We start from the raw sequence: 15,420 nt of genomic DNA, 5'->3' as shown, positions 1-15,420 counted from the left end.
AAAACTCATTAAAGATAGTTGACTGTCGGCATAGTTCACTAGTGTGAGCGCTTGTAGCTCAATTGCCTTTTGCTCTCCTCTTTTCAAATAATGCATTCGGCGTTACTGCCTGGCAAATCCGACAAAAAATTTACCGCTGCCACCCTGAATTGATTGGCTGAAACCCGTTGTCAGCCCGAACAAGGTTCGTCATTTCGAGCACCTGGTGCCGTTGACAGTAGCACCGCGTCTGCCGTTGTAGACATATTGCGACACAGTTTCATCATAGCGCTGGCGTTCGCATGCGATATTTTACAGTAGCTCCAACACAGCGCCACTGTGTTACTTTATTCAAGGATGTATAACGATATGGAATTGTAATCTTCTATACCAAAGTTTTCTCATCCCGCGACATATGTGATCTCTCTCTCTAGTCAAGCCCACATTCTCTATTCTTTGAAATCGTTATTTCAAGTTTGAGCCGGAAGTGCTATTTTCCCTGCATAGATAATCGCCACCTAGGTAATAATTACTGCTGCGCATTTAACGTAAATCGCGTAACTAGTGCTTGTAGCGGTATTTCCTAATTTTTCTTTACTCGCGATGTTACCTCACAGAAAACTGTTTATTGGCGTTACCGCAAACAAAATTTGAGAAAGTGCAGCGTCTTGGCCAAAAGAAAGCGTTAACAGCGCGGGGTAATGTGCGCCTCGTGTGTGTCCATACACGGTATCGAAGAAGAGAGAGCGCCTTCTCTTGACCGCAGCGGCCAGCGCAGTGGTCAAATAAAAGCGGCCGCCCGCAGTCTACTCCAGCGGGAGTACAGCGCTAGGCGGCGACACCGCTCGCTGCTGGGCACGTGTTCGATGCGCAGCCGGTTGAGCGAGATGGCGGCCATCTCGCGCTGCGGCTTTCGGTACAGCGGCCACGGCACGTCGCGGGTCCGGTCGGGCACCCTACGCAAAAACAGGCATTGTCGCTTGAGTTTGCGCTGTTTTCTGTTGTGTGCCCGGACAACGTTGGCTACAGTGTAACGTAAAAAGTGCCGGCTGTCTGCTTATTTCCGGCTGCAAAAAACGGCACCATGACTGCACTGGAAGAAAACGAGTGATTCCATTCGTCAAGTTACTAGCATGCGCACTGCCTGAATAGATAGAAACAAAAGATGGAGAACAAGGGCGAGAGTGCAGTGCTCTAAGGAAGAAATCGTGGAGGTTCACTGAACACGCATGCGCAGTGGTCACGCCGTCTGCCCAAGCGAGGCTGCGCTGCTGCTAGGCGCAGCGCGGATGAGGGAGGCATCTAAGGCGATGCTTCGACATTATGCAACAACGCACTGTCGTGGGTTCGACTCCCAACAAAGGCTGAGGGTTCGACTGGCTTAACTCAATGTGCCTTAATTAATTTCGCCTTAACACAATGGTCATGGGTTCGAGTCCAAGCAAAGCTGCAGGGCTCGATGCCTTTGGCCACGTCGACAGCTACGCCTGATTTTCCGCTTCATGAGGCATATAACGCTTTCGCATTAGAAAGTGCTTGATCGAGTAGCCAGGTGGCGGCAGCAAGACATTTCCGTTTAGCGGTGCACTGGGGCCGTGTGTCTTCGTCGGGCTTTCGAAGCAAAACCGGAACTGAACTGTTATTGTGAGCTCAATAGGAACCAAACTATTATTTACCTCGCCTCCCCCCTTCCCCCCCCTCCCCCATCCCCTCTTGGGCTTGGAACCGAAGTTGAAGTTACTGGACAAAGCGCAACAAACTAGTTCGACAAACGGTTCAGAAGGTCCTGCGAAGCCTCTGATAGTGTATTACTGAGCGGAAACGTTGGATCAAGGCCTCCCGTAGTCGCCCAATTGTTCGCACGTTAGAAGCATGACTCAAACAAGATCAGACATGCTCAACTCACTTCTGACACTCACTGAGAATTTTCGTAAACAACGCTTTCCTTTTGCGAAGAAATATGCGGCCGCTTTAGGCATGCATGCACATCTTGCTGTTGCTTAGAAAAATTCTTTTCAGGGTCCCGTTCTCCTTTACTGAGCGATTCTCGTAGTCAGACTAAGTAAAGCAAGATACGGTGAAGGTAGGGTCAGGTTACCGACAAACGACAAACAAAGCAATGAAGGTCTGCCGCGGGGGAAGTGTTACACGAACTGGTTTTTAAAATTAATAGATAAATAAGTAGCCAAATGAGCAATAAATAAAAAAGGAGGAGTGAAAGCGGATTACTGCACTCGTAACGTCCTAGCGCAGTCGGATTACGCCCGAACCTGCAATTCGCGCGTGCGGCGAGTTTGCGAATAACCGCCGTGGCGCGCACCGCACATTGCCGTCTGCTCTCGGCCGCGAAGCACGTGACAGGCGTCCAGCGCTGGCGCGTCGCCCAGCGTGGCAACGACGGGCCGGTCGGCGGCGACCGCGAAGCCACACAGCGTCCGCGCGAGCTCATCGCCGGCACCGTCCGCTCTAGCGCGTCGGCACTGGCGACACGAGCATTGGTTGTAGCCCATGTTTTAGGCAAAATAAGGTCCGCTGGAATAAACTGATGCGTAAATTGCACATTGAATGAAAAGCTATGTCCACTGTCAGACGTTCAGCAACAACGAACATTTAGATCAAAGTCAACTTGACCTGCAGAGCGCGCATATATGGACGTCGCGCAGCGAATCGGCTTGGCCGTGCTCGCTCCGGAACAGTGGGCCGGTGGCCTGCGAACGGCTCGAGGAGAGTGGTCCGGTCCGTTAACTCAGACGCTATTATGCGGGAGGGGCAAGCCGTTCCCTGGCGGCGTTGATCACCTGTGGCAAAGAGAGCTACCTTCGGCCACTGCCGGCTCGTGCCCACAGTTATGGGATTCTGCCGCCTTTTAAGTGAGTAGGATACGCGATGTTTACTCAGCTTGTCTGAGCAAAGATGGCATAAATGCAAGGAAGCTCTACTGGCCGAGGTAAGCAGAGGACTTCGCGACTGTCTGACGAAACTTGTCCGTAACTGGTTGTCTTCGGCGTTCGCCTGACGCATTATTTCTGCGCTTTTATGAGACGCTTTAGATGGTGCTACGATCCAAAAGCAGGAAAATAAGTTCTGCAAGAAGACACTATAAAAGTTATGCTCTTGCCAGGGTCGGATGTATATTTACGACGAAAATAACCGCCACGAACGCCAGTGCGGTAAGAAATAGACGTTTCAGATTTACGATGAAAGTTGGTCGCTTGATTGAAGAGTTGTGAGTTTGTTCAGGTTGCGCGAAAGGCTGTCAACGAATGAATCACCAGAAGTCTGCAGAAGCGGCGCAGGCTTGTTGGTTGAGTGTATCATGGACAAAATCGCGAAGTCGTGGTCCAAGACACTCAATTCAAGTAGCCAAGTGATCATCATGATGATCAGTATTGATTTCTTTTTATTTCTATAGTTACTACACATGTGTCACATATTCTAGTTCTTTAAGCTATACATTACTTGCTGCAATAACGAGTGAATGGTCAGGAGGCAAAAATACAAGGCCTCGAATATAGCGTCGAAGATCGAACATGGCCATCTCTATCAAAGCAGTCAGCGCTCTGAAAAAAAAAATCTCAATTTTGTTGAGGTACAGTTCACTTCGGCAATCCCATAAGTAGTTACTCTGAAGCTTATGTCGGAAACGTTATTTGGATTGGGAGCACTCTAAAGATCCCCTGGTGGTGAAAATTATTTCGGAGTCGCCCACTGCGGCGTGCATAATAATGAAATCGTAGTCTTGGTTCGTAAAACTCCAGGTTTAGGAAACGCTATTTGACCAGCAATAAGTTTGAATATATCCAGGAAGGCAGAGTTGTCGTTAAGTCGACCATAAACTCACCGAATTAATGGACTTGCTCACTAAGTTACTGAAACTGCTCATTAGGTTATGTAGTCTCAACCACTTTGCAGTTGCAGCTGACAAGTTCAAAGCAATGAAATCAAATAGCGCCCCAAATAAGAAAGAAAGACGTTCTAATATTCTGGTCATAAAACTCTAAATGTTTATAGGTGCGTGCTGAAATTTTGCAATGACCATGAATGTTCCCGCAGATTAAGGCCTCATATCGTCACTAAACAAAAGCCCTGAATCATTTTCGATTGATCAGGTATCCTTGAACTCTATTTACGTTAATTTAGGGGCATTATGTTCTCTAATAAAACACATAATGACTGACAAATGTGCCTTTTTGAATTGTGCGCTGGTACGTCGGTGTGATGTCATGGGTGAAAAAAAAAATATTTTTTGGCACTTCGGCCCGTTGTCGTTCACAACATAATAGTGAAGCTACCTAAGTTCAGTCTAGTGATCTTTGAAAACACAATATAATCCACTTTTAGCGATAAGTATTTGCATGGGCCAGTACAAACGGCGGTGAATTCAATGAAGTCACGGTGCGCTGGTGCAGAAATGTCAAGGCCGCGTTTCTTGGTCTTGCCCTTCTTTTCTTTTTTTGCTGCCCAATCGCGTGCCCTCTGTAGGAGCGACATTTTTGGCATTGCGGGCGGGTTATAAAGCAGCGTAGCTCAAATAACCTTTCCCTGAAGTGTCAATTTGTATATTCTAATGTTCCTAGCTATTGAATGTATAAGTTCAAGCATCCGGCGGTCGACAGACGTTATTCGCCATATTTTATTGACCTTGAGATTGCGGGACTTGAGAGCATATTTCATTCGTGCACAACAGTTCTAAACACCGTTTCCTCGACGCATGGATTCCGTCATTTTGGAGAAGTAGGATGCGCCCTATAGCAGGCGTTTTTTGTAGAAGGAAAAAAGAGGCGCTTCTTTTTCACTATACATGCCACTTTGTACTGTGCTAGGAGGCTTTATATTGTTCAATCTCTGGTGACGTAAATATGCTACCCCATAGCTATGACATAATGGAGGCCTGACGGCGTCGCCACTTGGCTTTAATTTTGGGAACTCTTTCGGCTTCCCATTTACATCCCTTTCCGCCCTTTGTGAACAGCTCCCAAAAGGCACTGCGTGTTCTGCCTTAACTGCATATGTTGGAGTTAGGCTCGTGTCTCGTGCCCGCTGTTGTCTTGTGTTCTAGTGGATATATTCAGCTTTTATATCATCATCATCGTCAGCCTGGTTACGCCCACTGCAGGGCAAAGGCGTCTCCCATACTTCTCCAACAACCCCGGTCATGTACTAATTGTGGCCATGTCGTCCCTGCAAACTTCTTAATCTCATCCGCCCCCTGCTACGCTTCCCTTCCCTTGGAATCCTGTCCGTAACCCTTAATGACCATCGGTTATATTCCCTCCTCATTACATGTCCTGCCCATGCCCATTCCTTTTCTTGATTTCAACTAAGATGTCATTAACTCGGGTGTGTTCCCTCACCCAATCTGCTCTTTTCTTATCCCTTAACGTTACACCCATCATTCTTCTTTCCATAGCTCATTGCGTCGTCCTCAATTTAAGTAGAACCCTTTTCGTAAGCCTCCAAGTTTCTGCTCCGTAGGTGAGTACTGGTAAGACACAGCTATTATACACTTTTCTCTTGAGGGATAATGGCAACCTGCTGTTCATGATCTGAGAATGCCTGCCAAACGAACCCCAGCCCATTCTTATTCTTCTGATTATTTCCGTCTCATGATCCGTATCCACCGTCACTACTTGCCCTAAGTAGATGTATTCCCTTACCAGTTCCAGTGCCTCGCTACCTATTGTAAATTGCTGTTCTCTTCCGAGACTGTTAAACATTACTTTAGTTTTCTGCAGATTAATTTTTAGACCAACTCTTCTGCTTTGCCTCTCCAGGTCATTGAGCATGCATTGCAATTGGTCCCCTTAGTTACTAAGCAAGGCAATATCATCAGCGAATCGCAAGTTACTATGGTATTCTCCATTACCTGTTATCCCCAATTCTTCCCAATCCAGGTCTCTGAATACCTCCTGTAAACACGCTGTGAATAGCATTGGAGAGATCGTATCTCCCTGCCTGACGCCTTTCTTTATTGGGATATTATTGCTTTCTTTATGGAGGACTACGGTGGCTGTGGAGCCGCTATAGTTATCTTTCGAGTATTTTTACATACGGCTCGTCTACACCCTGATTGCGTAATGCCTCCATGACTGCTGAGGTTTCGACAGAATCGAACGCTTTCTCGTAATCAATGAAAGCTATATAAAAGGTTGGTTATATTCCGCACATTTCTCTATCACCTGATTGATAGTGTGAATATGGTCTATTCTTGAGTACCCTTTACGGAATCCTGCCTGGTCCTTTGCTTGACAGAAGTCTAAGGTGTACCTGATTCTATTTGCGACTACTTTATTCAGTAGATTGTAGGCAACTGACAGTAAGCTGATCGGTCTATAATTTTTCAAGCCTTTGGTGTCCCCTTCCTTATTGATTAAGATTATGTTAGCGTTCTGCCAAGATTCCGGTACGCTCGAGGTCATGAGGCATTGCGTATACAGGGTGGCCAGTTTCTCTAGAACAATCTGCCCACCATCCTTCAACAAATCTTCTGTTACCTGATCCTCCCCAGCTGCCTTGCCCCTTTGCATAGCTCCCAAGGCTTTCTTTACTGCTTCCGGCGTTACCTGTGGGATTTCGAATTCCTCTAGGCTATTCTATCTTCCATTATCGTTGTGGGTGCCACTGGTACTGTATAAATCTGTATGGAATTCCTCAGCCACTTGAACTATCTCATCTATATTAGTAATGATATTGCCGGCTTTGTCTCTTAACGCATACATCTGATTCTTGCCAATTCCTAGTTTCTTCACTGCTTTTAGGCTTCCTCCGTTCCTGAGAGCATGTTCAATTCTTTCCATATTATACTTCCTTATGTCAGCTGTCTTACGCTTGTTGATTAACTTGGAAAGTTTTGCCAGTCCTATTCTAGCTGTAGGGTTAGAGGCTTTCATACATTGGCGTTTCTTGATCAGATGTTTCGTCTCCTGCGATAGCTTACTGGTATCCTGTCTAACGGAGTTACCACCGACTTCTATTGCACACTCCTTAATGATGCCCACAAGAATGTCGTTCATTGCTTAAACACTAAGGTCCTCTTCCTGAGTTAAAGCCGAATACCTGTTCTGTAGCTTGGTCTGGAATTCCTCTATATTCCTTCTTACCGATAAATCATTGATCGGCTTCTTCTGTACTAGCTTCTTCCGTTCCCTCCTCAGGTCTAGGCTAATTCGAGTTCTTACCATCCTATGGTCACTGCAGCGCACCTTGCTGAGCACGTCCACATCTTGTATAATGCCAGGGTTAGCGCAGGGTATGAATTGTATTTCATTTCAAGTCTCGCAATTTGGGCTCCTCCACGTCTACTTTCGGCTATCCCGCTTGCGGAAGAATGTATTCATTATCCGCATATTATTCTGTTCTGCAAACTCTAGTAACAATTCTCCCCTGCTATTTCTAGTGCCTATGCCATATCCCACTCTGCCTTGTCTCCAGTCTGCTTCTTGCCTACCTTGGCATTGAAGTTGCCCATCAGTATAGTGCATTTTATGTTCACTCTACCCATCGCCGATTCCACGTCTTCATAGAAGCTTTCAACTTCCTAGTCATCATAAACTTTTATAACGTACATTTAATGAGATTCTAAGCAAGACACCTGCAATTTATCGTCTGCTTCTGAGAAAAATGCATTCGGTGTGGCGCATTATGTAGATTAATATTGGCAATAATATAGTCCTGACGCCCGCATGTGAAAACTGATTACTAACTTCTCGGGAACTATTCATTTTAAGTCCCCTTGAAGAGAGTACAGGCGTGCATATCCGGGCATGCGTATGTATTATTCTATCTGAACTTTCTAAACTCCGTATTACTGGCACGACTTACCCTGTTCGTGCAAAGGCGCCCACTTTGCCCATCATGCGGCGGCTAGTAGCCAGGATGTGGCTTCCGTCCGCTACTTCCCGGCCGAGAAAGACGCCGAGCATAAAGATTGCGTCGGTGTAGTGGGGTGCGCCGGACCAGCGGCCCTGCAGCCCGGCTCCCTCGTCCATGGCCAGCGCGTTGACGTTGTAATCGAGTTCGTAGAAGTAAACGCTGGCGCCACCAGCCGATGCGAGTTCCGCCATCATCCTGGCAGGACACTTGACCAGCACGTCACCAAGAAAGGACGCAGCCTGCAAGTAGGCGTCAGCGGCCGAAGAGAAGGACGCGCCATCGTTGTCCGCAAGCAGATCGCCGAAGTACAGCGCCCTGAGCTCCGCCAGCTGCTCGGGTCCGAAGAAGTGGAGCAACAGCCTGTCGAGCAGCAGACGCACAAGAGGTTTGGGCAGCGAGTCCGCGCTCTCCAGGTCCCATTGGTCGACGAACTGCCGCAGGAAGTACTCGCCTTCGTTGGCGGCATAGCCGATGACCAGCGCCTTGCCGCCAAAAGCCCCGCCGACTCCTTCTTCATCCGGAAGGAGGTACGAGTCTCCGGCGGCTGTCGGCAGGAAGAAGTCGTCCTCGGCGGTGTCGTTGGCGCCGTAGATGGGGCCGAATGGCCGCGCGTTGACGCCGTTGAACTCGTCCAGGCTGCCAACGATGTGCTCGGCGGCGGCGGCGCGGAGGCAAGCCATCGCCGACTTTCTCAGGGGCTGCTCGTCCTTCTCTGCCTCCAGGCCCGTCTGCGGCTCGTCACACACGGTGGCAGCTAGCTGACGCAGCTCGTCCAGCTCGGCGAACGCGCTGTAGCGGCTCATGACAAACGGGCTGCCGCCTGCCAGCACCGCGCGCTCGAAGAACTGCCTGCTCAGCGGCGACAGCAGGTGCAGACCCGCGCTCACGGCCCCGCTGTCGACGCCGAGTAGAGTCAGCGCGGCCGGACTGGCGCCGAACGAAGCCGCATTGGCGCGCACCCACTGCATGGCGAGCAGCTGGTCCCAGAGACCCTGGTTTCCGGGGGCGTCTGGCTTCCCCTCGCCGGCGCGCAAGAAGCCCAGCGGGCCTAGGCGGTAGTTGGGCACCGCAACGACAACGTCGGCAACGCCCGCCAGCCAGCGGCCGTCGTACAGAGGGTGACGGTTGGAGCCCGTGCGGAAGCCGCCGCCGTGCAGCACCACCACGATGGGCCTGGGCACGATAATGTCCACACCCCAGACGCGGTCAAAAACTGCCGGAACTACTTCCCGAGCGCATCGACAGACCATATCGGGAAGATGGTATAGCACCTGCGTATCATTACTCATAGTCGCGAGTGGCACCGAGCTGTGAACATTCAACATTACATTGCACTGTTTTGTGGAGAAGCACCGCACTTAGGAGACTTCATATGGAAGGAAAGAAGGCGACTGGACGGAGCAACACTGGCAACCATTAAATTTTATTGCTCGCACAACAATATACAGCGGCATCAACTGTTCTTCTGCTTTGCTTATAAAATACACTTTTATGCATTGAAGAAGAAAAGCAGCTGCAACGACTATGTAATTGTCGCGCACTTTGGCAATGAATATCTCCAAAGGGGTGTCATGCTGACACTTCATTGTAAGTGAATGTTAGGGGCGTGCGAATAGTGCCACAAGTGAATCGAATCGAATGTCGAATAGTTCTCAAACCGTTTCCGAAAAATGAACAGTCCTTTTCACAACTAATATAAAACGATGTTCACATCCTACTATTCCTAAAGATAGCAGGTCTGTGTCATTGCGTTATGTGTTACGCATCGTTTTTAAAAACACGAATCGAACATGAGTAGCAATGAGGTAGTTTCTTCGTATGCAAAGGACTGTTCAGACATTGCGATTGATCGCTTTACAGCTTGTAAAGTATGCCTACCTAAGCGACATAGCTTGCTCCGTCAAGTTCTCATGCTGTATTATGTTATGCACCCAGAGGTGAAAACTTAACGTATTTTGCTCAAACTTATTCTTTAACTGAGATCAGTTGACGTGTTGAAAAATTCGAAAAGCATTCAACGAATATTTGCATCTACGAATATTAACTATTTGATTCGAAAACAGAATTTAATAGGACACTATTCGATCCCTCATTCGAAAGTTTTGAATATTCGCACACCCCTATGAATCTGCCTTGTCAGCTCAGCAGCTACAATTAGCAAATTGCAATATATGTCGCAAAGTAATTAAAATGCTTAGGAAGTTAAAAATTATTTTTTTGATTAGTTGAACATGTGTTCCTATTTCTCGTGTATGCAATGTCCGCCTCTGAATAATCCAGCTCAAGCGCTAGACTTATGTGGTGTGCCACAGGCGAATTAAAAAAATTCTGTAATAGCTACAAATAGTCACCTGGCTATAGTAAGACGTGAACTAGGGAATGTAGACAATTCTACATGCCCTTTGCTGGCACAACTACAAAGAAAAACAAAAATTACAAAGTCTCTTAAGATCTCTCTTAAGAGGGGAACGGCGAAAGCCTACTCTTCCCCCTCTTATTATTAGCCTCTTTCTCTTTGCCTCCTCTCTACTTTTTTTAGTCATTACTGCTCATTACTAAGCATATTTAGTCATTTGTAATGAATCATGGTCATTACAAGCCTTCGTTAGACATGTTGGTCATGTCATAGTCATTAGTAGTCATTACAACTAATTTCAGTCATTATTAGTAATTACTGGTCATTACTAAGCATTTTTAGTCATTTCTAATGAATTATAGTCGTTATAGATGCTCGTTAGATATATTTGTCGTTTCATAGTGATTACTAGTCACTACAAGACATTTCAGTCATTACTAATCATTACTGCTCACTAGTAAGCATTTTAGTCATTTGTAATTATTTGTGTTCAATAAAAGCCGTCGTTAGACATATTGGTCATTTCGTAGTCATTAGTAGTCATTATAAGTCATTAGTAGGCATTATTAGTCGTTACTAGCCTATATAACCTCTATCAATCCCTATATTATAACGTTATCATTCACTGATTGTCACTATCAATCATTTTTCATTGATTAATCTGTCTTCATATGGCGGGATGACGCTTCGGCGGACACTCCAGCGGTCAGGTCTGCTGACACAAACTTCACTATGAGCCTAGAAAGGCTTTCGCCATAAAAAAAAGAGGAAACATGGGTAGCGTGACTTTTGTTTGACAATGATAGACAAGCAATCTCACTATCTTAAAATCTTGTGGATGGGGCGCTATCATGTAGATTTATTGTCACACGTACACGGAACGCCTTACATATCTTTCTAACCCTCTGATACTTATATTTGGCCACAATCACGCACTTCTCAGACGTACGCGTGTACTTGCAACAGAAGGTGTACATTACTAGGCGACTTCCAATAGACCCGATCATCAGGTTGGTATGTTCACGCAGTCGGTCATTTATACATCGGCCTTTTTTGGCAGATCTAGCATCCACAGCATAATAATGGTATGCAACAGACATCACTTGTCCAGTCTACCTACCTTTTGCGTCGTTCTTCTCACAGGTAATGATGCATAATTTCTGTTATTTACGCGCATAGACAGAGAACCAAGCCTGCTAAATACAGAAGAAGATAGGCCCACGTTGGCTTTTCCTACAATTATTTTGAAGCAGTGAGGCGCCTGATGAACGTAGGGTATGATGGAAACGCTTTTTCTACGTCGGTCACGCGTGGTTTGTTCCGGTGCACTTGCTTTTCATAATTCAACGAGAAGCGATTCCGCTATCCCTGCACGCGAGACTGCGGGGAAGCCGACTGCTCTGAGGCATTCAACTTGGCTGCTGAAGCTCCTTTCTACAAGGCGCGTCCAAGATCTCCAGAGGGGCGATCTCATACTTGCTTTTGCGATTCCCGGCTTCACATGCTTAGTATTGCGAGCTTTATGGTCGGGCGCGAAAAACATCTTTAAATATAAAGAGATTAGTTGTTGTCCAGAGCATCAGTAAGGAATTCAAGCTCCATCAAGTCTGATATTTTGGTGATGCTTTGCCGCTCGTCACCCTGGTCATTACCATAAGGTAACTGAAAAAAATCACGAACGTACCGAAACACCTTTACAACAGAAATCACACCAAAGCAAGCAACTGTGATATCGGGCTAATAAATATGTCACTGATATCGGAGCTACATCCAGTGCACGCACTTTGCTTTTGGATAAACGAAGTATCCGATCTTTCGTTGAACGTTGACTGCAGGTAGAAGGTTAGAACCGCAAGGAAGCTGCGGACGTCTGTACCAGTGGTTTTTCGGATCAACGAGCTCCAGTATTAAAGGCTGAAGAATGCACTGCAGCTCAGTAGAGTGACCCGGGGCGTGCTCAATTATGTCGCATAGCGCTTCGGTCTCAACCGCCTGCGCCATATCGCGGGATCACCACTCGCCGTGCCCACAGGTGCTTGATAAGCTACGCCTGGTCGTGTGGTTAGGACGCACCGAACCTTGATTTGTAGTCTCGGAAAGCGCGGGATCGGATTAGGCTCACCACCTTATGATTGACTATTCCAGGTTTGTTCGTCATTGTTCGCACTGTCAAGTCGTACATTGCAACTGCTAAGTTGGTCCGCGTTGAACGTTTGAGATACGTTTACGAGATGGGAATACTTTTCTGTATTCCTGTATTCCTTTTCTGTATTCTGTATTCCTATATTCTTTTCTGTATTAATTTCCTGTATTAGGCCTTGCAATACGATATCGAGGAAATGTGCATGGCAGCATGGCTCCACGGGCGCTAATTCGTCCGGAGTTATTGCACGACGACCTCCTGAACTATCAGCCAAGACGGCAGGACTGCTGGAAGAAAACACGCGAGCGGTAAGCGAAATATAGACAAAGAGAGCGCTGTCTGAATGTTAACCTCAGGGAGCATCACCACCAGTTGCCCTCAAGTATGCCTCAGTCTCAAATCTGGCTGCGCATTGCAAACGCTGCCATTCCTATACCCTGTTTTAGAAAACCAAAGTCCTACTTCGTAATGAGGGCCAAATAAGCCGCGATCTTGTTATGCGTAAAGATTCTGTATCGTGTGTAAGCTAAACGTCTATGACCCTGCACAAGAAAGAAATATTCGTGAGCGCCACGATTTCCTGATGCGCCTTGCACATCTGGCATGCACCACGTGTATATATAATCTCGTCATTGTAATTAAGTACTTAGTAGGTGAGGCAGCGCCCGTGTTGTGTGTCTTCGTCGTTCGCTCGTTTAGCGCTGTTGGATTTCAAAAATGACCCTTTGTTGCGCATGTAATTGGCGCTTATCATCCGCTTTCGTGCGCACAACACATGGCGGATTCCCAACAAGTGCTTGAGCGTTCAGCTAGCCACACTCACCGTGGGCGCTATAACGTAAAGATGTTCCAAACTTTTCTATTCCAATTCGGCAGTCAGCAATTCACGATTGGTCAAAGACTTTTTTGGACCAAGCCCACGTTGCTTGTCTGCATGATGGGACCGAACGAAAGAAAAATAGTTATTTCTGATTCGACGCCTTTTCGTCTCCCGACTTCGCCTATTGGTCAAAAGCTTTAGGGCTGTACCCACTTAACCTGCCTGTCACGTGATGTCGGAAAACCGCGAAAATTAGCGCATTAAACTGACGTGTACGCGTTAAAGATGCATTAATACGACCAAGAAAAGTAATTTTTTTTGAATAGCCGCATGCAGGCTGCCCCGTTCTGAAAGGAAGAAATGATGGCTGCCGCCGATCGCTCAGGCACTGACTACTCGCATCTGCCATAGAGCACGGGTTTATTTGCGTACAATAAAACCGTTTTCGTGGCCGTGTAACGTTTTCGGGCACTTTCGGCACGTTTACGACCTCACTCTGCCAACCCATCTTTGCAGCATTCAGCAGCATTCCTTACCTACCGTTGCATGCAGCCGCGATTTTCAAGCGGCCACCGCAAGGGAAAGCGGAGTAATTGCAGACGCCGGCACCACCCTCTTCATCCAGTTATCAATTTTCAGTGCACTGGCTCGGCCCCATCGAATCTCTCTCCACTTGACCGTGCTCCTTAGATAAGACTGAGCGGCTTGCTCAGTGTAGGCAATGTTATTCGTTTTTAAAGCAAAATAGAAGTTACCTTCTAAAAATGAGGGGAGCGTTTGATTGGTCTCTTCAGACAACCCCGCGGGTCACCGCCCGATGTTTGCGTCGGCGCTTTCGCAAATTTGACATCAGGAGATTGTAATAAAAACATCTTGAAGGGGCAGCGCAAAAAGGCGATGACTTCTGTTATCGTCTTTTTGTGTTGCCCCTTCAAGATGTTCAACCAGTACCAACTCGCCCAAATGTCGATCCTTCTACAGTATATGAATAAAAACATAATGGAACATTACATTATATGGCCCCGTTCTGCGTAACGACAAACCCAACAGCGATGACTCATGACTGCACATTTGGGGTCAGGCATACATCCCAACAGACATCTGCATCGACTTGCCTCGAGCTGCGGTCGTAGGCACTCTTGGGCACGAAGACGTCTATGCTGAGGCAGTCCTCCTCGGCGGACGCGTTGGCCTGAGACTCGAAGTACTCGCCGCCGGCTACCTGGGCGCAGCGCACGTCTTCCGGCTCGGTGGCGTTGAACGTGTCCGACCACGGTGCGTGGCGCTGGGGCACGCGGTATCGGCGCGCGCCCACGGGTGGTTGAGCGTAAGGCACGCCGTAGTAGGCCACCACCTTCTTGTCGAGCACCTGCAGCGCGACGCCACGGATGGGCCCGAGGTTTGTGGACACTGTGAGGTTCTCCTCGGCCACTCTGCCCTCGCGGGACTTCGCGTCTCCCGACGCGCCCGCTCGGTGCAGGACGAACAAGGCGACGAGCAAAGCGACGCCAGCCGCCACTGCGAACACTGCGTATCGTCGATTGAGAGAGAGAGAGCATTATTGTGACAGTAATTTTAGAGATGAAAAAATATTTCTTAGGTACCGAATAGCCGCAGGAAGATAGCCTACAGTATTTCGTTCTTCTCAAAGAAATCGAAACGTTTCGTCATGGTTTTCGCACAGTTACAGCATTTCTAAAACATAGTAGGCGGATGCGGCAGAAGTGTAGCATTTCCAGAAAGATGGCTGGTGCGCGTAATCGACCACGTGTGAGCCATGACGCATTTCTTGGATCCAGGTGAAAAAACGATATATGTACCCCTTCCTGGAGATTTAAGAAGGTAATTGCTGACCATAAATTGAAGTGAAGCGTTCGCGTACGGTCTCCCTAACAATGTAGATGCTCAGTCAAAGACGTTATTTGTTAAGAATAACTATCACTGTTGAAAGAACTGCCGGTAAAAGGTGTTTCGCTTTGATCGAAGTATACCACACATTGAAGTTTAATGCAAGCGTACGTCTGGAAAACAGCACTTCCAATTTCCTAAGGATTTGAAACTATATATAACAAACACGATGTCTACCAGGAAAATATGACGCGGTTTACATTAAGCACATTTTGCCTACATATTGAATTTCACGGCACATTTTAAATGTGCATAATTGTGCTTTGCCAAAAACTAAACAGGGAGGAATGTCGTACACTCGTGTAACACGGAAAAAAAGCTTCGCAGTACAAGAAAAAATGT

The 15,420-nt window shown here is 47.3% G+C and overlaps 1 protein-coding gene across 1 annotated transcript in view; it reads right to left on the bottom strand.

The window, feature by feature from the left end:
- Nucleotides 1-585: 585 nt before the first annotated feature.
- The window catches only part of LOC135918249 (cholinesterase-like), a 33,319-nt gene continuing 18,484 nt past the window's right edge, over nt 586-15,420 (bottom strand). Inside the window, exons 3-5 of the mRNA XM_070533223.1 lie at nt 14,286-14,697; nt 7,801-9,024; nt 586-935 (exon numbers count right to left, since the gene is read on the bottom strand). Of these exons, the coding sequence (XP_070389324.1) occupies nt 761-935; nt 7,801-9,024; nt 14,286-14,697 (1,811 nt within the window). The 3' untranslated portion in view covers nt 586-760. The remainder of the gene's footprint in view (nt 936-7,800; nt 9,025-14,285; nt 14,698-15,420) is intronic.

Source organism: Dermacentor albipictus, chromosome 2 (genome assembly GCF_038994185.2).
Source record: "Dermacentor albipictus isolate Rhodes 1998 colony chromosome 2, USDA_Dalb.pri_finalv2, whole genome shotgun sequence".
Taxonomy (NCBI): domain Eukaryota; kingdom Metazoa; phylum Arthropoda; class Arachnida; order Ixodida; family Ixodidae; genus Dermacentor; species Dermacentor albipictus.
The sequence above is the reverse complement of the archived record's forward strand: the minus strand, read 5'-3'. Positions and strand labels throughout refer to the sequence as shown.